General features: G+C 40.1%; 1 protein-coding gene and 1 pseudogene across 1 annotated transcript; one reads left to right on the top strand and one right to left on the bottom strand.

Moving 5' to 3' along the window:
* Positions 1-3,204: 3,204 nt before the first annotated feature.
* On the bottom strand, positions 3,205-20,420 carry PRSS35 (serine protease 35). The gene is made up of 2 exons (XM_020878875.2): positions 20,270-20,420; positions 3,205-6,181 (listed from the first exon to the last, which is right to left on the bottom strand). Exon 2 carries the CDS (start codon positions 6,162-6,164, stop codon positions 4,926-4,928), a length of 1,239 nt encoding a protein of 412 aa, XP_020734534.2. The 5' UTR covers positions 6,165-6,181; positions 20,270-20,420; the 3' UTR covers positions 3,205-4,925.
* On the top strand, positions 9,907-10,057 carry LOC139029729 (U2 spliceosomal RNA; annotated as a pseudogene).
* Positions 20,421-20,679: the final 259 nt, after the last annotated feature.

Genomic DNA, 20,679 nt, shown 5'->3' with positions numbered 1-20,679 from the left:
GCTTTAGCATCAGTCCTTCTGATGAATATTCAGGACTGATTTATTTAGGATTGACCCGTTTGATCTCCTTGCAGTCCAAGGGACTCTCAAGAGTCCTCTCCAACACCACAGTTCAAAAGCATCAATTCTTTAGTGCTCAGCTTTCTTTATAGTCCAATGCTCACATCCATATGTGACTACTGGATAAAACCATAACTTTGATTAGAAGGACCTTTGTTGGCAAAGTAATGTCTTGGCCTTTTAATATGCTGTCTAGGTTGGTCATAGCTTTTCTTCTAACGAGCAAGCGTCTTTTAATTTCATAACTGCAGTCACCATCTGCAGTGATTTTGGAGCCCCCAAAAAATAGTCTCTCACTGATTCCATTATTTTCCCATCTACTTGCCATGAAGTGATAGGATTGGATGCCATGATCTTAGTTTTTTGAATGTTGAGTTTTAAGCCAACTTTTTCATTCTCCTCTTTCACTTTCATCAAGAGGCTCTTTAGTTCTTTGCTTTCTGCCAAAGGGGTGGTGTCATTTGCATATCTGAGGTTATTGATATTTCTCTCAGCAATCTTGATTCCAGCTTGTGCTTCATCCAGCCCAGCATTTTGCAAGAGGTACCCTGCATCTAAGTTAAAAAAGCAGGGTGACAACAAACAGCCTTGACGTACTCCTTTCCCAGTTTGGAAGCAGTTGTCTGGTTCTAGCTGTTGCTTCTTGACCTGCATGTAGATTTCTCAGGAGGCAGATCAGTTGGTCTGGTATTTCCATCTTTTGAAGAATTTTCCACAGTTTGTTGTGATCCACCCAGTCAAAGGCTTTGGCATAGTCAGTAAAGCAGAAGTATATGTTTTTCTGGAACTCTCTTGATTTTTCTATGATCCATTGAATGTTGGCAATTTGATCTCTGGTTCCTCTGCCTTTTCTAAATCCAACTTGAACATCTGGAAGCACATGGTTCACGTACTGTTGAAGCCTGGCTTGGAGAATTTTGAGAATTAGTTTTCTAACATGTGAGATGAGTATATTTGTGTGGTAGTTTAAACACTTTTTAGCATTGCCTTTCTTTGGGATTGGAATGAAAACTTTCCTTTTCCAGTCCTGTGGCCACTGCTGAGTTTTCCAAATTTCCTGGCATATTGAGTGCAATACTTTCACTGCAACATCTTTTAGGATTTGAAATAGCTCAACTGGAATTCCATCACCTCCATTAACTTTGTTCATAGCAATGCTTTCTAAGGCCCACTTGACTTCACATTTCCAGGATGTATGACTCTAGATGAGTGATCACACTATCGTGGTTATCTGGGTCATGGAGATCTTTTTTTGTATAGTTCATTTGTGTATTCTTGCCACCTCTTAATATCTTCTGCTTCTGTTAGGTCCATACCATTTCTGTCCTTTATTGTTCCCATCTTTGCATGAAATGTTCCCTTGGTATCTCTAATTTTCTTGAAGAGATCTCTAGTCTTTCCCATCCTATTATTTTCCTCTATTTCTTTGCACTGATCACTGAGGAAGGCTTTCTTATCTCTTCTTGCTATTCTTTGGAACTCTGCATTCAAATGAGTATATCTTTTCTTTTCTCCTTTGCCTTTAGCTTCTCTTCTTTTCTCAGCTATTTGTGAGGCCTCCTCAGGCAACCATTTTGCCTTTTTGCATTTTTCTTGGGGGTGGTCTTGATTACCACCTCCTATACAATGTCACGAACCTCTGTCCATAGTTCTTCAGGCACTCTATCAGATCTAATCTCTTGAATCTGTTTGTCACTTCCACTATATAATCGTAAGGGATATGATTTAAGTCATACCTGAATGGTCTCTTGGTTTTCCTTACTTTCTTCATTTTAAGTCTGCATTTTGTGGTACATTTAGTGGTACAGTGGTTCAATTGCCTTATCCCAATATTCTTAGTTAATGATCACAGTTCATTTTTGGTGAGAGTAAATATTTGATTTACTAGTATAAGGCCAAAGAATTATGAATAATTAAAATTGTCAAGATTGGGTTAAAATGCAAGATAAGCACTGTACAATTTTTGCAATACGTGGCAAAATGAACTAATGATTTAAAGCAATAAATTATATTCCTGAATTAGTTTTAATAACTAAATAATCTTTTAAGTGGTGAACAATTTTTCTTATTACTAGACAAACCCTTCAGTAGAATGCTATGGAGGGAAATTAAAATCTAAATTGTGGAATTAACATAGATGATCTTTATGTTCTTTCTAATCCTGGGATTCTAAGAAATAAGAATTTCAAAGAAATTCTTTGTAGGTCAAAGATGACCTACAAATAAAAAGGGTAATGATTTGTCCAGAACTCTGATCTTGGTTATACATATATTTAAATCTTATTCAAAATGAACATTTGGGATTTAACTAAGAAGCATATCAAAAAAGGAAAAACTGTTAAGTCTCTTCTCCCCATACACTTATGGATTTGAGCAAGAAAAAAAACATAAAATGAAATATTTTACTTGGGTAAAGAAAAAACTCACAATTCTAAGTTTCAGTTGTTTTATAAATACTTCTTTGAATTCACCTCTTGATAAGTCTCTCTAAGCAGTAAGTCAGTATCCTCCTTGGCACACAGTAGACAGTGCATGTGTTTGTGGGTATGTGTGTTTGGCTAAGAGAATTCAAATTAATTTTCTATTTTAAATCTGATAAGTGTAACAGAAAAAGTATGTGAGGTTAAACTGAGTAATGTAAATAGTACATTTTAGTGGTCCCAGATGAGTCATATATTCATGATTCTCTTGGGAAAGAGAAGAAAATGAGAGAATCAAATCTCTGCAAATAAACTGAGCTAAATTTTTATATTTTTGGAAAGTATATTGTACAGTGATTTTAAGGAAATCATGTACAATCAGAACTTAACCTTAAGAACCAAACTACTGATGCTGAGAATTCTAAATTCCTCCAAACTGACCCAAACCCAGGACTTATTTTCTAAGAATCTAAGATGAGGAATGTGTGTGTGTTGGCAAGTGTGCCAATGTTTGCATCACAGTGATCATATAGATGTTTCCCCAAAAAAGATCTGATCAAAATTTTTTGAGACAACAGCCCAATTCCACTACTACTGGTGGTTAAATACTTCCCAGCAAAAAGTGCTTAGCATTAATAGAATCTCTTTTTTTAATAAGCAGTTTAATTGAATACTTGCTAAAACCCTGTATATAAAACATATATACAAACATAGTAAGAATTACAGTTGATTTATTTTTTATTGAATGATTTCTAACAGATTCATGTTATAAAACAATATAACTTGTATGAAATTTCAGCTATTTTCGACACCATTTACAAAATCACTTTTTCTAATAATCTAGTCATTTATTCCCTTTGCATACTAGTCAAGGGTATAACTTCTTATTACGGAAAATAATAACAAGTAAAATAACTTTGAACTCAGGCAGAATCAATGACTTGGGTTTGTTCCAGAAGAAGAGTATGTATTCTTGAAACTGCCAGGAAGAACAGCCCAGAAATCAGGGCTACAGCTCCTAAGTTTTATAGTGCACTCAGTTACAGATCATGAAAACCCTTTAAACACAGTGGCCTAAACTAACCCACTTATGTGTCAGGAAGATCCCCTGGAGGAGGAAATGGCAACCCACTGCAGTATTCATGCTGGGAAAATTCCATGGACAGAGGAGCCTGGTGGGCTACAATCCATGGGGTTGCAAAGAGCCGGACATGGCTAAGCAACTGAGCACAGCGTAGCCTCTCACAAGTCATTCTGCAAATATCTGTTCATTGAAGAGATAGTATTCAGGGCCTACTCTGAGTTTTGCCCTAGGGCAGTCACTGGACTCTTGTCTTCTGAGACTGCCATGATGGCCCAAGTGAGGATATAGCCTTGGTCCCTAGTAAAAACAATCAGAATTTTAAAAGAAAATTATATTCATAAATTATACTCATCTTGTTAAAAGGACACATATAAAAATCCCCTAATCAGAGAAATCACCAATAATATGTCTATGGCCCTATTAAGAAAATAACTTCGTCAAGGGGATGAAAGGGCTTTTCCTTGAAAAAGACATAGATTTCCTTGTCCAAAACTGTAACACCTCATTCATAGGAGATTGTGTGACATAAAATGACGCAGGCTTTCAATACCTGATGGTTTATAACTTTTCAATGGTCTTCCCTATGCATACCTGAAAAGTCCGTATTGTTAATACGAGTTAAAAACTTGAGATCTTAAAATGTTTCAACTTCCCTATTTTTAAACTAAATTTATTTCATAGAACAAAGTATTTCTCCCATAAATAAGAACACTTCAGTTGGTATTTTTAAGGCAGTAAAATAGTTAATAGTTTTATTTATAAATCTTTCTGTTCCTTGTAATTCTTAAAACAAACCTAAAAGTTTCTTAGACCCAACGGAAAACGCAATATAAACAAAGAGGGATAGCATAGGCTGAATGGGTCTATCTCAGAGTAGTACAGAGTGTGCTGTAAATTACTGCCTCAAATTTGATTGTAGCCATGTGATTGTCCACTTCTGTATATGCAGTTTCACATTAAATATGCAACCAGCACCCTATAAGCCTCTTTCTAGAGTAGGACCCTGAGAGTTAGTCCATTGAGGAATCACATAATATTTATGCTTGAAATTTTAAAGTGTCCAATCTTTAAAAAGGCAGAAAGAAACAAAACCTTTCCCACAAATGAAACTTATCACCATGTAAAGAAGAATATACACTTGGCATTAAAGTACCCATCTAGTTTCAAGATGTATACCTACATGTTTTTAAAAAATGTATGAATAGCTCCTAATTTTGAAAAAGGAAACATTAAAAATGCTGAAATGCTACTGATAGGGTTCAAGTCCGGGCAAAACCTATGAAGTGATCTTTGCTACAGTAAATCAAAACTGCTTTTCTCTGCCGTGTCCGGATCATCGACGACCTCATGTCAGGTATCTGTTAGCCGTGGGTACAACTGGCATCATCCCCATGCATCCAGAGGCAGATCTGGGCATATTTGAGGGGCGTGATGCGCACGGCCACGTTGTAGTCCTTCTGAACACCGTGCACGTCCACCCACTGGTGGCCAGAATAGATCGCGATGATTTTGCGTTTCCACCTCTTTTTGTCTGGCTCTTTCAGACGCAGATATACCCCGGAGCCAGTGGAGCCTGATTCGGCATCGCAGTATTGATAGAGGAGGTCATTGGACTCATCAGACACGCTGCAAAACCGGTAGACTAACTGATCTGCCCTGTCCTGATCAAAGCCTGAGAAGTGGATCATCCCACCGGGCAGCTTCTTGATGGTGGGGCTGACTCCCAGCTCCATGTATTTCTTCTTGTGAGGGCGCTTCAGCTCCAGAAGGGCGTAATCATAGTCCAGGGCTGGGTCTCCGCTCTTTCCTCTAGCCCAGCCCTTGGGGATGTGGGTGTTCTTGACCCGGGTCCACTGGAAGGACGGCCTCCCGTCAGCAGCTCTCTGACCCCGAGCAGATCCCTTTCTCCTCCTTCCAGCCCTGGCTGTCTCCTTCAGACTGTCTTGGCTCTCCTCTCTTCCAGCACCACTCACTTCCCTCCTGTTCCTCCTAGACCCCCGATGTCTCTTGCCACCACCTTTATTTCTCATCTTCAGCAAGCCTACTCTTAGCTTTTTGCTGCCTTTGATGTAGTCGTTTCCATCGTGGACACAGTGGGCAGCGGTTAGGACATGGTTGGGAGAGATGAGAATGCCACTGCAGCCTGTGGAGAGCTTCACGGCCGTATTGAAAGGGAAATTGGTCAAGAATTTCTTGTCCAAGATGCTGAACCTGCTGTCGGTGCCGTACACCTGTCTCTTTCTTCTCACGGGTGCTCCTTGTGAGGTGAGGTTTTGAGTTGGCTCAGGGACCCAACCTTGAACTTTCACCCTGGTCAAGGTTCGGCTCCCATTCTCAAAGACAGTCTCGTAGGAGAGCGAGTCTTCCAGGTCAGAAAGACTGGGGGCTGGGAGATCTTTCTGGCATTCGATGCCACACACTCGATTTAACACCATTTTAGCATCTGCCTCAAAGGCGGGGCTGGTGAGATGGAAGGTCCTTTCACTGACAAGCCGGGGTATTTTTCTCACGTGCCACATAAAACCCTGTTCCATTTCAGATCCATCGATGAGGGTCCACCCAAGGGTGAAAAGCATCAACCCAAAGAGCATAGTTCCCATTGTTCTTCTATCTTGTCCTTTAAAACAGAGAAAGAAAGAAGAAAAAGAAGACAGAAGCTTTATGCTTTTTGTCTTATCGGGGTGTAGTTGCTTTACACTGTTTTGTTCGTTTCTGCTGTACAGCCACGTGACTCAGCCATAGGTATACATATGTCACCTCCCTCTTAGACCCTCACCCCCAGTCCCAGCTGCCTAGGTCCCCACAGAGCACTAAGCTGAGTTCGCTGTGCTATACGGCAGGTTCCCACTAGCTATCCATTTTACGCATGGCAGTGCACATACATTAGTCAGAAAAACAGGTGAATGCATCTATGTGGAATCTAGAAAAATGGTACAGATGAACCTATACTGCTTTCTGTTAAAATGTTAATTACCATTCATTTGGATCTTGAGTCCTAAATGTAACTTCACCACTAAGAGGAGTCCCTATTTTCACTGTACTTAGATTGTACTGAGATTAGAAATACACCATACTAGGCAGGCTCCTGCAGACATCCAAAATCAGTAAATCTGATTTCACTCAAACTGCCCTCCACCAGCACTAATCCCCATGCGTCCCACCCCCACCTACCATCTTCCCCTCTTCCTCTCCAGACAGCCCAACACAGGGGAGAATAAGAAGAGGGGCAGATGGGGTCCTCTGGTGCCTAAGCCACACCCTCTTCCTTCCAAGGTCTCCAGCAAGCTTATCTGCAGATGATTTAGAAATAAAGATAACGACAGATGTCTGACACCATCCCTGAACTTAGCGTCTTAATAAAGGCACGGATCATAAATTCCTCATCTCTAGAATGTAAACGACTAGCACAGAGCTCAAAAAGGCATTCACTGGAAAAATACTTTTTTTAAAAAGGCCTTCACTAGAATACACTGTAGTTCCCTGAATCACGGCTTGCAGACCAAGCTGATTGATGGTGCAATTGAAATCACTAAATAATAGAGCCTTCTCTGGCGGTCCAGTGGTTATGACTTCACCACCTCCCCATCCCCACCCGCCAATGCAGGAGATTGGTCAGAGAGCTAAGATCACACATGCCTCACAGACAAAAAAACAAAATGTAAAACAGAAATGAGCCTGTTATACAGAGTGAAGTAAGTCAGAGAAAAACAACTACCATATATTTTAATGCATCTATATGGAATGCAGAAAAAGGGTGCTGATGCAGGTCAGCAATAGAATATTAGCAGGTCAGGAACAGAGATGCAGACATAGAGAACAGACTTTGGACACAGCAAGGGAAGGAGAGTGTGGGACGCATTACAAGAGTAACACTGAAACATACATTATCACATATAGCTCAGTTGGTAAAGAATCTGCCTGCAGTGCAGGAGACCCCGGTTCTATCGGTCAGGACGATCCGCTGGAGAAGGGATAGGCTACCCACTCCAGTGTTCTTGGGCTTGCCTTGTGGCTCAGCTGGTAAAGAATCCGCCTGCAATGCCGGAGACCTAGGTTCGATCCCTGGGTTGGGAAGATCCCCTGGAGAAGGGAAAGGCTACCCACTCCAGTAACCTGGCCTGGAGAATTCCATGGACTGTATAGTCTGAGGTGGCAAACTGTTGGACACAACTGAGCGGAAAAAAGAAAAAATGGGAAGTTGCTGTATCACACAAGGAGCTCAACACAGTACTCTGTAATAGCCTGGAAAAGTGGGATGGGGTTGGGAGGAGGTTCAAGAGGGAGTGGACATATATACACTTATGGCTGATTTGCGTTGTATAGAGGAAGCCAACACAATATTGTAAAACAATTATCCTCCAATTAAAAATAAATTTTAAAAAAGTTTAATATAACATCATAAAAAACTTCAAAAATGGTCTACATTTAAAATTTGTTTAAATCATCAGATAATATTCTAAAATATTCAGTAGAAGTTTTAGAAATAAATAAAGGCGCTCCTCTACTATTGAGCTGCTTTGATTTTTTACAAGCAGAACTCCTTATCATAAAGAATACACAGCACAGGCTGTTTTATTCAAAAATAAGAAAAGTGTACCCTGTTCTTCTTAAAAACGAAGTTGTGCTTGGAACTACCACCCAAGCAAAGCAATATACAAAAATGCATTATAGTGGCATTTTACTAGATATTAAAATTGTTAATTTATGGAGCACAGGCGATTGTCATGGATTTACCACTTGGGGGAAGCACGATCGTGATTAAATCATAGGTTTAATGGGACCCTTTCATCATGGGTCTCATCACCTGAGAGCCATCGAAAGTTTCCAGTACTTGGTGAATTGTATAATATCTCGTCTATTATTTACATCTTCCTGCCTTCTTTTCCTGCTTCCCTGGGTTTGCTGGTATGTAAATCTCTTCCTAGAACTGCTGTTTGTCAGTAATTGCTTTGTGAGGGTAAGGGGGAGTGTAACATTCTTTGGAGCAGCAATTTGGAAATTTGTGAGCTATGTTCCAAGTTGTTTTTAACTAATAGTTAACATATCCAGGCTTGGCAAATGCTTTGCACTTTGTATAAAGCAGAGTCAGTTCAAGGTTAGTTTATGCCTACAATACCTTCACTGTCACAGCTTTCTGATAAGCTTTTGCATGGAAAAGAAAGTTAATACAGAATGTCAGGAATGGCCCACAAACCAGGGTACACCCCTAAGATCCTGAGCACTGGCAGGAAAAGCAAAAGTTGCCTCTGATGCAGAGCCAAATAAGGGCATCTCGTGACACAACAGAATTCATCTTGCCATATCCAAGTATGGAATTTTATTAACAAACTAATAACATTCTTCTGATAAAACAAAAACATATACTACATTAACCTCTTTGTTGGTTAAACATGATCTGTTCATCAAAACATGATATAATTATTTTGAATCATTATATATTAAAACATCTTAAGCAAGTTTAGAATAACCTTTACTTCTACTTTAGAATAAGCTTTACCATTTTTTTCTGTTTGCTCACACTTGAATGCTAAGCAATCGTGATTCTGGTGAATATTAAACTGCATTGTTTGCCTAATACCTTGTACTTTATTTTGGAGACAGGGCATTCTTCTGTAGACTGATGGTTATTGTACCCCAAATCAGTAAACTATACTTCAGAAAAAATCCACACACATGTACAATATTTTCTAATCATTACCATGGCAAATTTGATTTTACACAAAACAGTAATTATATTGTTAATGATTTTGTTGAACCACTTAATATTTTGTACCTCCTATGCAGTTTTCATAATGAGTATTTCATCCATTTTATTTAATTGGATTGTAATGAATAAAGCTAACAGTTCAGTAACTACTGAGATCTTGAAATTATATGTTTTATTGGGTAGTTACCAAGATGAAAAGTTGTCTTTCCCTCAAAAAGAAATGCTAAAATCAGTTATTTGCTGCCCCTTAGTTCATCAACAGACCAAAGCAGATGATTTTTTAAAAAGATACATATATATTTTTTTATCTATTTGATCCTTAGCAAAATGTCAAACAAATTTTTTGGTATAGGAAATATTTTTTAAAATTATTTTAAGTTAGCCCTACATGATAACAGCCATTCATTGTATACTTAAAATATGATTACATTAAAGACTGAGTCAGCCAATTATCTTCATTTAAAAACTACAGAGAGTCACGTTGTACATTTTAACATTTGATAATAGTGATCTGTGTAGTAATAAATGTGTCAAAGGCATTCTCAAGCAAAAGAAAGAGCATCTAAATCTAGGTACTGTGGTACTGCTCACATATTTCTGTTTTTGTTTTCAGTACTGTTTAATTTAGCCTTGCAATCGCTTCTCAGCCTTTTGGCTAAGATCAAGTGTAGTATCTGTTCTTATCAGTTTAATTTAGCCTTGCAAGTTTTCAGCTACTTAGGACTTAGGCAGAATGCAAATGCTGAATTATAATTGACAAGATGGTTTTTTACTACGCAAATCACTGAACTGGAATATGAATCAAGTTTCCCTGTTCTTTACCAAATAAAACATGTTCCCTGTGCATTAATTCTGTAGGCAGACTTTTAAGAGTCACATGTAATGGTTAATTTTATGTGCTAACTTGACTAGGCCAGAAGTTGCCCAGATATTTTGTCTAATATTGTCCTGGGTATGTTTAGGAGGGTGTCTCTGGATGAAATTAACATTTGAATTAGTAGACTAAGGTGAGCAGATTGCCTTCCCTAATGTGGGTGAGCCTCATCCAATCAGTTGAAGGCCTAAATAGAACAAAAAGGCAGACCCTCCTGTGAATAATGAGGAACTCCTCCTTCCTGACTGCTCTGAGCAAGGACATTGTTTTTTGTTTTTTTTCCCCTGTCTTTGGCTTCAAAATGAAACACAAACCACTCAAAAGAATATTTTTAGTTTGTTAGTAGGATTCTATACTTGCGTGTTGCAGAATAAACTCTGTCACATCAAGGAATGCCCAGGTTGTAGTCCTCAAACCAGCAGTGTCAGCAATCCCTAGGAACCTGTTAAAAATGCTCATTCTCAGGACCCAACCCAGACCTACTGTTCAAAACTCTCCAGGAGGGATGTGGGTTCCCAGCTATGTATGTTTTAACCAGCTCTCCAGGCAACTCTGATACTCACTACAGTTTCAGAACCGCAGCAGCTTGAGATCCTCCTCAGAAGGTTTTTCCAGGGATGACTGCTTAACCAGGTTCCACATGACGGGAACCTGTGTTACAGGTTCCTCATTGTGTACAAAGTAAATTTATTCTGAATGTCACGCTTTTCCTGTGTTAGCAACAGCTATTACAGAAAGATCCCCTCGAGTAGGAAATGACATCCCATTCCAATATTCTTGTCTGGGAAATTCCATGGTCAGAGGAGCCTGGTAGGCTACAGTCCATGGGGTCTTAAGGAGTTGGACATGACTTAGCAATGAAGCAACAGCAACAACAATATTGGAAGATTCAGCCTTTGGTAGGGGAAAAAACATACTTTCATGTAAGTGATTTAATAATACATCTGAAAATATTCAAATTCAGCAGGTTTGTGTGTAATGCCTCCAACATCCAATGCTACAGATGATGCAAGAGCATCACTTGGCCAGCCCTGGCCGGTGCCTTTTGGAGGACTCAGCTGCAGCGTAGCACAGGAATAAAAGCTGTGCCCACATCTATCCTTGGGCATGGGAAGGGCAGAACCTTGTCATAGGACCTCAGAATCACAGTAATAAAGGACATGGGTTTAGTCTAATTTGGCCTGTAATTTCAAATTGGACAAGTGTCTCAGGACACTTTCTTTTGGAAAATCTAAGTTTGTCTCGTGGTAAAATGTCAGTGTAGTGTAAATGACAGCTCTTACTGATAGAGCCAGCCACGGCTCAATGGATACATGTACAGACGCCTGTCATCCCAAAAGCACTAACTAAAGAGACACGGCCCCGGCTGTGGAGCAGCTATAGTATTTTGAAAGCTTTAATGTCTCTTGTTTTCCCTCAACCTCCTCCTTTTTCCTGTCTTCCATTGTAATTGTGACCTTCCCTGTCACTTTCCAGATGGCTTGGATTTGGGGCTTCAAATTCTAGTTTGGTTAATGAAAGTGAGGTTGCAGTTATGGTCCTCACCATGAGTCAGACACGTAGCTGATTATGGGTTGGACCATGGAGATGGATGGAGCGAAAGGGAATTAGAGAGGAAAAAAGGAACACCAGCATTTGTAGACAAACTCTTCTGATGGAGCAGATAGTATTCCACATTTGTACCTGGTCTACACTCTTAACAGAAATAACCACCTGTAACTACAGGGGATTAGTTGCTCTTGCTTTTGTTTGTTTCCTCACTTATGCTTTCTTAGAAATGTGAGTGCTGATAAGTATTTAGAATATTTGGATTTCTCTACCAGCATGGTAGTTATAAGGGCAGACCAAGGAGTAAGAAGACCTGGGCTAAGTCTCATCTTCACCACTTATTAGGCATCTGAATTTGGGCAGTTCATTAAGATCAACAAAGTTTCTGTTGCCTCATCTGCAAAGTGGAGATAATAGTGATTTCAACTTCATAATTGTGAGAATTAAATATATTGGTATATGCAAAGAATTACCACTGAGCCCAGAGCATAGACACATTCAGTTATAAGTGCTTTTATGTTGGCTTGGCCTAAAAGTTCTTTCAGGTATTTCCATACACGGTTATGGAGAAACCAAGCTTTTTGGCCAACCCGATAGTTATTATTCTACTTTAGCAGGTAAATTAATATCACTTTAAAACAGTTAATTATATAAGGCAAAGTTATAGCACTTTTGGTTTTCTAAAGTCAATTTTACACTCAAATATTTTTATTTCAGGATAGTTTCTGACACACTCTGAAAATTCCCTTTTTCTTTGTTTTGGTTTTTGTTCAAGGACAGCTTCATCTTAGAGAAGTCCCAAATGAATGCTTTCCTAATTACTCATTTCTATGAATATCTGTGGCTTTGTAATATATTTTTCTCATTGCTATTAAACTTAAGTATAATTAAACATTACCCAGCCACAGAACATTTGAGTTGCATTTCCTATGTATTATTTTAAGCCTAGACCTACCCTAAGAATTCTGGAACTGCAACAGGCCTTCAACCTAAAAAGAAACAGTCAATAGCAAAATAATTACTCTGAGGGAGCAATTTACAATGAAAAAACAAAAACCAAACTTTTCAAGTGAACCTATTCTAAAGTATATAGCATAGCATGACATAATAATATTCTCAGGCTCAGTTTCTCTTTTATTTTTTGGTTTGTTACCCTTTAAAGTTTACATTTTAACTTAAGTAGGGCAGGCAGATGAAGGAAAGATGAGATGCTTGCTCACCATATTAAATATTTTGAATGAGGTTTTTTCCCGTATATGAACAAGAGCTGATTTACCATCAAAGATCTGTACCTGGTCATAGAGTCACTAACTTGGTCCTTTCTATTTACCTGGTCCCTTGTAACAGACAGGGAGGTAGTTGTCCAAGTTCATGTGTATAGCTTGCTGCCATGGGACATCATTTTGCATTAATCTGTCAAACACTTTGTGGAGGCTCAGTCAGATCAATGGCCTTGTAGGACCAACATCAGCTTCTACCTTCATGCATATTTGGACATAGCAATGACTGCATAATCGCTTTTGACAACTTCCCTGTCTTTTATCTAGCCATTCGTGATCCCAGCCACCTGCCCCTCCAGCACCACTGCCTACACTCACACACGTGCATAAATGTGAAAACACACTCCAGCCATCTCTCTTCCTCCACTTTCATTCTCCCCATGCTCAGTCAAGACTGAGACACGTGGGATAGGCATCATGGTCTGGATCTGCAGACAGAACTGCTGGCTGAGGCAAAAGGCCGGGGCAGGAGAGAGGGGGCATTACTAGTGATAGCAGACAGCTGGAAAGTGAGCATTAACTGCGTTAGGTTTTAGAGAACACTTGTAAGACTTTCATACATCACTTTCATGTATGCACAGGAGACTAGGTATTTTATAAAGTTCAATTCCCGGTGCAGTGAAGCCCCCAGAGAAGGTCAGACACTAGCTAGAGCACTGAAATGGAGGCAACATTTAAACTAAAAAGTGTGCAATCAGGATGACAGGCAAAGGAATAGGGTTCAATGTGTGACCAAGAGGGACAGTGAGAACTGGGGTGCTTCAAGGATGGTGGAGGCAGTGGGGGTCTGAAGTCAAACCAGTTTAAGTCCACTTGTGACTTCTTAGCACTATGATCCGTGAGGATCACTTAATCTCCCCCAAACCTTATTTTCTACAGTTGTTCAACAGGGAATAATACTTTGGAGTATTTTTGTGAGACACGAATATCATTATGTTGGTGCAAAAGTAATTGCAGTTTTACATCATTGAACTTGGCCATTTGATACTGGAATACATTCTTAAATAAATGTGTCTATGTTATACATCATTTTAATGTGCACTCCTCGCTTTGTTTTTCTGCTAATGAAATTACTTGCTGTTTATTTTATATTTTTTTAGACTATAGAAATGATGTCTAAAATGTCATGTCTGCCATATTCACTTGACTTCTCACCAACCACCTACCACTTTTTCAAGCATCTCAACAACTTTTTGCAGGGAGAACACTTCCACAACCAGCAGGAGGCAGAAAATACTTTCCAGGAGTTTATCAAACCCCGAAGCACAGATGTTTATGCTGCAGGAATTAGCAAGCTTACTTCTTGTTGGCAAAAATGTGTTGATTCTAACGGTTCCTATTGTGATTAATAAAGATACATTTGTGCCTGGCTATAATGATTTAAAATTCACAGTCTGAAAACTGCAGTTACTTTTGTACCAACCTATACATAAACACAATGCCCAGAGAACAGTAAGCCCTCAGCAAATGGCAGCAATTATTATTATTAGGATCAAACACTAAGGGTCAAAACAGTGGTAAATATTGATAAAGGATTTCATGCATCTCATGCATCTCTGACTGCATCTCACCACAGTACGCCAAGTACAGGCCGACCTCGTCTCATTGCGCTTCACTGCAATTCACAGATACTGTGATTTTTACAAGTTGCCACATGGCAACCCCGCCCTGAACAACTCTCTAGGTGCATTTTTCCAACAGCATTTGCTCATTCTGTGTCTCTGTGTCACGTTTTGGTAATCCTTTGTCTTTATTATTTGTTGCAGTGATCTGTGATTGGTGATCTTTTGAGGTTCTTATTGTCATTGTGTCGGGGGCACCACAGACCACATGCACATGAGACAGTGAACTTAGTAAGTCTTGCGTGTGTCCCGACTGCTCCACTAACTGCCCTCTCCCCCAGCTCTCTCCCTCTCCTCAGGTCTCCCTGTTCCCCAAGACACAGTTTGAAATTAGGCCAATTCATAACCCTACAATGGCCTCGAAGCGTTCAAGTGAAAAAAGAAGAGTTGCATATTGCACCTTAAATCAAAAGCTAGAAATAATTAAGCTTCGTGAGGAAGGCATGTGGACAGCTGATATGATCAGCTTAAAGCTAGGCTTCTGGGCCAGTGAGCCAAGTTGGGAACTCAAGGGAAAAGTTCTTGAAGGAAATTAAAAGAACTACTCTAGTGCACACGCGAATGATAAGAAAGCAGAACAGCCTTGTTAGTGATAGGGAGAAAGTTTTAATGGTCTGGCCAAAAGAGCAGACCAGCCACCACATTCTTTTACGCCAAAGCCTCAATCAGGAGCAGGGTACTAACTCTCTTGAATTCTGTGAAGGTTGAGAGAAGTGAGGAGGATGCAGAAAAAACTCTGAAGCTAGCAGAGGCTGTTTCACAAGGTTTAAAGAAAGAAGTCATCTCCACAACCTAAAAGTGCAAAGTGGCACAGCAAATACTGATGTGGGAGCTGCAGCAAGTTACCCAGAAGATCTAGTTAAGAGAATTCATGAAGGTGGCTACACTGACAGACAAATGTTCGATGCAGATGAAACAGCCTCCCTACTGGAAGAAGATGCCGTTGGACTTTCATATCTAGAGAGCAATCAATGCTTGGCTTCAAAACTTCAAAGGACAGGCTGACCCTCTTGTTAGGTGCTAATACAGCTGGTGACTTTCAGCTGAAGCCAATGCTCATTTACCATCCTGAAAATCCTACAGCCCTTAAAAATGAGGCTAAATTTACTCTGCCTGGGCTCTATCAGTGGACCAGCAAAACCTGGATGATGGTACATTTCTCTGCGACACGGTTTGCTGAATAGTTTAAGCCCACTGTTGAGACCTACTCTCAGAAAAAAGATTCAAGATATTACTGCTCATTGATTTTGAATTTTGAGAACTGTAAGTTATGCTTTCCTTGATAATGCACAAATGTTTGTAAGAGATGAACTGATTCTAAGTAACTGAATCTAATTAAAATGGAATCTTAACCCAGAAAAAAAAATATTACTGCTTATTGATGTACCTGATCACCCAGGAGTTCTGACAGAGATGAACATAAAATGCATATTGTTTTCATACCTGCTAATACAACATCCATTTTGCAGCCCACAGATCAAGGAGTCATTATGACTTCCAAGTCTTATTATTTAAGAAATACATTTCATAAAGCTACAGCTGCCACAGATAGTAATTCCTCTGATGAATATGGGCAAAGTCAGTTGAACACTTCTGGAAAGGAGACACTATTGTGGGTACCATTAAGAACATTCGTGATTCATGGAAAGAAGTCAACATACTAACACAGTTTGAAAGAAACTGATTCTCATAGCTGACTTTGAGGGGTTCAGGTCTTCAGTAGAGAAAGTGGGTCAGGTATGGTGGAAACAGCATAGGGGAACTAGAAGGAGAGGTGGAGCCTGAAGACGTGACTGAATTACTGCAATCTCATGAAAAACTTTAATAGATGGAAGAGTTGCTTCTTACAGATGAGCAAAGAACATAATTTCTTGAGATGGTGAAGATGCTCTGAAGACTGTTGAAATGACAACAATGGATTTAGAATATTACATGAACTTAGTTGATAAAGTGGCAGCAGCGTTTGAGTGGACTGACTCCAGTTTTGAAAGTTCTCTAGATGGGTAAAATGCTATCAAACAGCACTGCATGCTGCAGAGAAATCGTTCCCAAAGGAAGGGTCAATGAACGCAGCAAACTTCATTGTTGTCTTATTTTAAGAAACTGCCACAGCCGCCCCAGCCTTCAGCAACCACCACCCTGCTCGGTCAGCAGCCATCAGCATCAAGGCAGGAGCCTCCACCAGCAAAAAGATGGATTTGCTTAAGCTGAGATGATGGTTAGCATTTTTAGACATAAAGTATTTTTCAACTGTTATATGCATTGTTTTTTAGACATAATGCTACCACACAGTTAGTAGACTACAGTAACTTTTATATGCATTGGGGCACCTTGCTTTATTGCAAAATCCGCTTCTTTGTGGTGATCTAGAACTAAAGCCACAGTATCTCCAAGTTATGCCTGTAACAGCTCCCAAGAGAGCCACATCTTAATCCCCAGGACCTGGGCCTGTGTTCCTTACTTGGTAAAGGAGACTTTGCAGATGTAATTTAGTTAAGGATTGTGTGATGAGATTAGCTTGGGTTCCCAGGTGAGCACAATGTAATCACTTTTATAAGGAGGGTCAAGAACGTGAAGAAGCTGTGAAGTTGGAGGCAGAGGTCAGGGTGGGCCGAATCATAAGCTACAAAATGCAGGTGGCGTGTAGATCTTGCAAACGGTAAGAAGACATTCTCTCCTGGAACTTTCAGGAAAAAACTGCAACCGCTTTGACCCTCTTTGGACTTCTGGCCTCTAGAACTATAAGGTAATGTGTCGTTTTATGTCACTGAGTTTTTAGCAGTTTGTTACAGCAGCAGTAGGAAATGAATACACTTAGGTAAAAAAAATTTTGGATTGTCTGCCTCAGATGTTTAGAAAGGAAGAAGTAGTAGGAGAAAACACTGGGTCAGAGATGTAAACATAAATGAAACTTTTCATTTTTAGAAAAATTATACAACACGCAATTTTAGAACTAAACCTTGAAGATTATGATAAAACACTACAGTGACATGGAGTAGTATTTCTAGGCTGACGGGAGAACTGGAACCAGGTAGATAAATGTGTTTATTCAACAAAAGCAAACAGTGTTTACAATCCTATGCATCGTTTCAAAGTCTCTTTCCTTGTTTAAGAATCTCTGCGATAAATCCTCTTTAGTCTTTAAGTTGAACTTAAAACCTTCTAAGATATCTTTCAGCATTAAAGTTCTAGCTTAAATCACAAAGGAAAAAACACAAGTCACTTCCTTATCAGCGAGCCTCAAGCAGTTGAAATTCCTAGACTCCTAGAGTAGGAACTTGCCTGCTATCCCTACTGCTACCACTAGGAGGCGAAGCTAGCCTGCTGTCTAATCTAAGATCTCACATTTAAATGGTTTACATTCATTAAGCTACAAAATCAAATTTACTTTAAAAAAAACATGTAGGATTCATGGGACGGGGAGAAGTCTAACTGGTTAATAATATACTAGATTGTTGTCACATGTGGAATTGATCACATTTAGAAAACCCACCTCCAGGCCACAGAGCCCATCCTGACGAGCTGTGGGCTGACGATGTTGTCTACAGCCAGACAACCTTCTGGCAGGCGGGTTCCCAAAACCTCTGTGGTGTCAGCACACTTCCAGTGTGATCTCCAGCGCCGCTAAACAATCCCCCAAAGGTGCGGCAGTTCACTTCAGCATGAAAAATCTTCAGCCTGCCAAATATGTCACGTCTACCGAAGACTTCATAATCCATTTCTAAAGGGTAAGCTTGCCACTGATTCTATGCTAAAAATAAATGGCAAGGAAGTTCATTGACAATGTGCCAGTTTCTGTTCAAAATACGATAGCACCATCGTCAAGTTTAGTTTCAGAAATGAGACAGAATAATTAATGTCTGTTTAAAATTTTTGGCAGTAGGGGAGGGAAAGGAAGATGGTAAAGTTACACAGTTGATTATTTTACAGTAACCCACAACTTCTGTTTCTCATCACACACACACACAAAAAAAACCTCCTCTTTGTTTTTTAAGTTATTTTTCCAGGACCTGTACACTTCAATTTGTGCAAAGCATATGCTGTGTGTAAATTGAATTTGGGGTGAAAGGCACTAAGGACGCCCCAAAGGGAAGCCTCTGCTGACTCTCACCCACTGACATGGGAAAAGCACAGCATATGGCTCCTGACTTGTTTTCTATCTTGCAAGTTGGCCTTTGAAAGCAAAGCCTATCTGTGACTGCATTAGGTTTGCTACTCTACAGGCTTTAAAGCATCTTATGATCTCTGTATTTTTAGCTAAGCAAACATCTGTTAAAGTTTCTAAAGCTTTTGAAAATATTCTAGTTAAGCAAAGTCATAAAATAATAACTTTCATACTTTGCTATTTCCAACCTCTCATCTCAGATTTCTCATGTGCAAAGTTAACCCAGTGAGGTAGCTTCAGTCTCCGAAATTCTGAATCTCATCCCACTGTTAAAATGCAATATGCTTGCCATGGATAGTTGAGCATTGGGCAAAGATAAATAATTAACTCACATTAGCAATTGATTATTTTAACACAATGAGCACATTCTGTGTGCCAAGCACTAGACTAAACAATCTCACATTTGAAAATACAGAGAAGATTCTTAAAAGCACAATAGCTGCTGAGCTGTCTGGAGGAAAAATAAGACAGAGTATCCATGACCAACTTCTTCTCACATTAAACGAGCTCTTCTAGTATTTCCTAATAAAAATAAAATTCCATATGATGCTGGGGCACTACTTTTAGGCTGAGATGTCTTATTTGGCTGGAATTTTAACCTTCTCTCTTCTAAATTATAAACCAGATTTTAAGCATAGTTCTCCAGGCAACAGCACATGACTTTTATAATTCTCTGTGGAGACAGACACACTTGGGATAAAATGAGAATTAATTTCAGAAGTGAGAAAGGTTAATAGGGGAGGAAAACCACCTAGATAGGATATGCAGCTTCTTTCAAATCAATGACAGTGTGAAAAGGTCAGAGGAATCAGGAAGTGTTTCTACAACTTTTCAAAAAAAAAATTATGACAAAATATCAAAAGTAGAGGGAAAACTATGAAACAGAAAATTATAACTCCTCCGTGCCCATCACCCTGCAGCAACAACTACCAATATTTTGCCAATCTTGTTCCAGTGGTCTCCCCCAGCGCCCCACTTTTTTTTTTTTTTGCTAGAGTTTTTTAGAGCAAGTCCAGGACTTTTCAATTTCATTTCATCTTCTCACTTTAGAATGTTTTCCACTGCTCCTTTCGCTGACCTGCGCAACCAAGTTGATGAGAGAGCAAGAGATTTCCTAGCTTTCGTAGTAACCCTGCCAAAGAGGCTTTCAACCGGAGTAGACCTTCCAGGAATGCATTTTACACCTTTTTCAATGGCATCTGTTAATAATCATAAAAATAAAGAGGGTCCCCTCTGGTAGTGCTTAAGTAAAAAGAATTCCATTTATATTCCAATGCAAACACTTTTACTGTTAAATATTAACGGTGCAGAGGCCAGCACAAAGAATTGCTTACTTGCAAGAGCCGTTCTTTGATGGCTTAAAAGTGCTAAGTTTGATCTCTACCTTCAGCGCCCTTCAAAGGAGTTCTCCCTGGGGTGGGTCCTGCGTTTCTCAGGAACACTTCTAAGTTCTGGGGTCTCGCCCTTTCTTGGGAGAAAAGGGGGCTGGTGAGGTGTCTCCATCCTTACCTGCGAAGCTTCCTCGGTCCTCAGGGGCGCTGCCCAGCTCGAATCAAAGTGTCCCTAACGCGGTCACCAACGCTGACGAGGCCGGAGAGCGGGGTGGGGCTCCGGGACAGCGCGAGTCGGAGCCGGGGCGTCCGGCCACCGTCCGCCAGCACCGCCGGGAGACTGTGGGGAGGTGGGCGGCGAGCTGAGCGCCACGGCCGCGAGATGGGAGGGGAAAGGGGGCGTGGATGCGGGCGGACGCTGGGAGAGGTGAGGGGAGAGGCGGCGGCGGGAGGCGAAGGGGAAGCAAGACAGACGCAGGCCTGGGGAGGGTTTACTAAGAGTTGCGCGCTCTCACACCAGCATCTCTGCCCCCCAACATTAGAAAAAATTCACGAGTGAGTTCATAAGGGCTGTCTGTCGCTCTGATC

This window comes from Odocoileus virginianus, chromosome 19 (genome assembly GCF_023699985.2).
Source record: "Odocoileus virginianus isolate 20LAN1187 ecotype Illinois chromosome 19, Ovbor_1.2, whole genome shotgun sequence".
Lineage (NCBI taxonomy): Eukaryota > Metazoa > Chordata > Mammalia > Artiodactyla > Cervidae > Odocoileus > Odocoileus virginianus.
This window is presented reverse-complemented; position numbering and strand designations above follow the sequence as displayed.

Bases quoted from the DNA above. Each gene is read 5' to 3' on its own strand.
- PRSS35 (XM_020878875.2), bottom strand. From the start codon at position 6,164: ATGGGAACTATGCTCTTTGGGTTGATGCTTTTCACCCTTGGGTGGACC.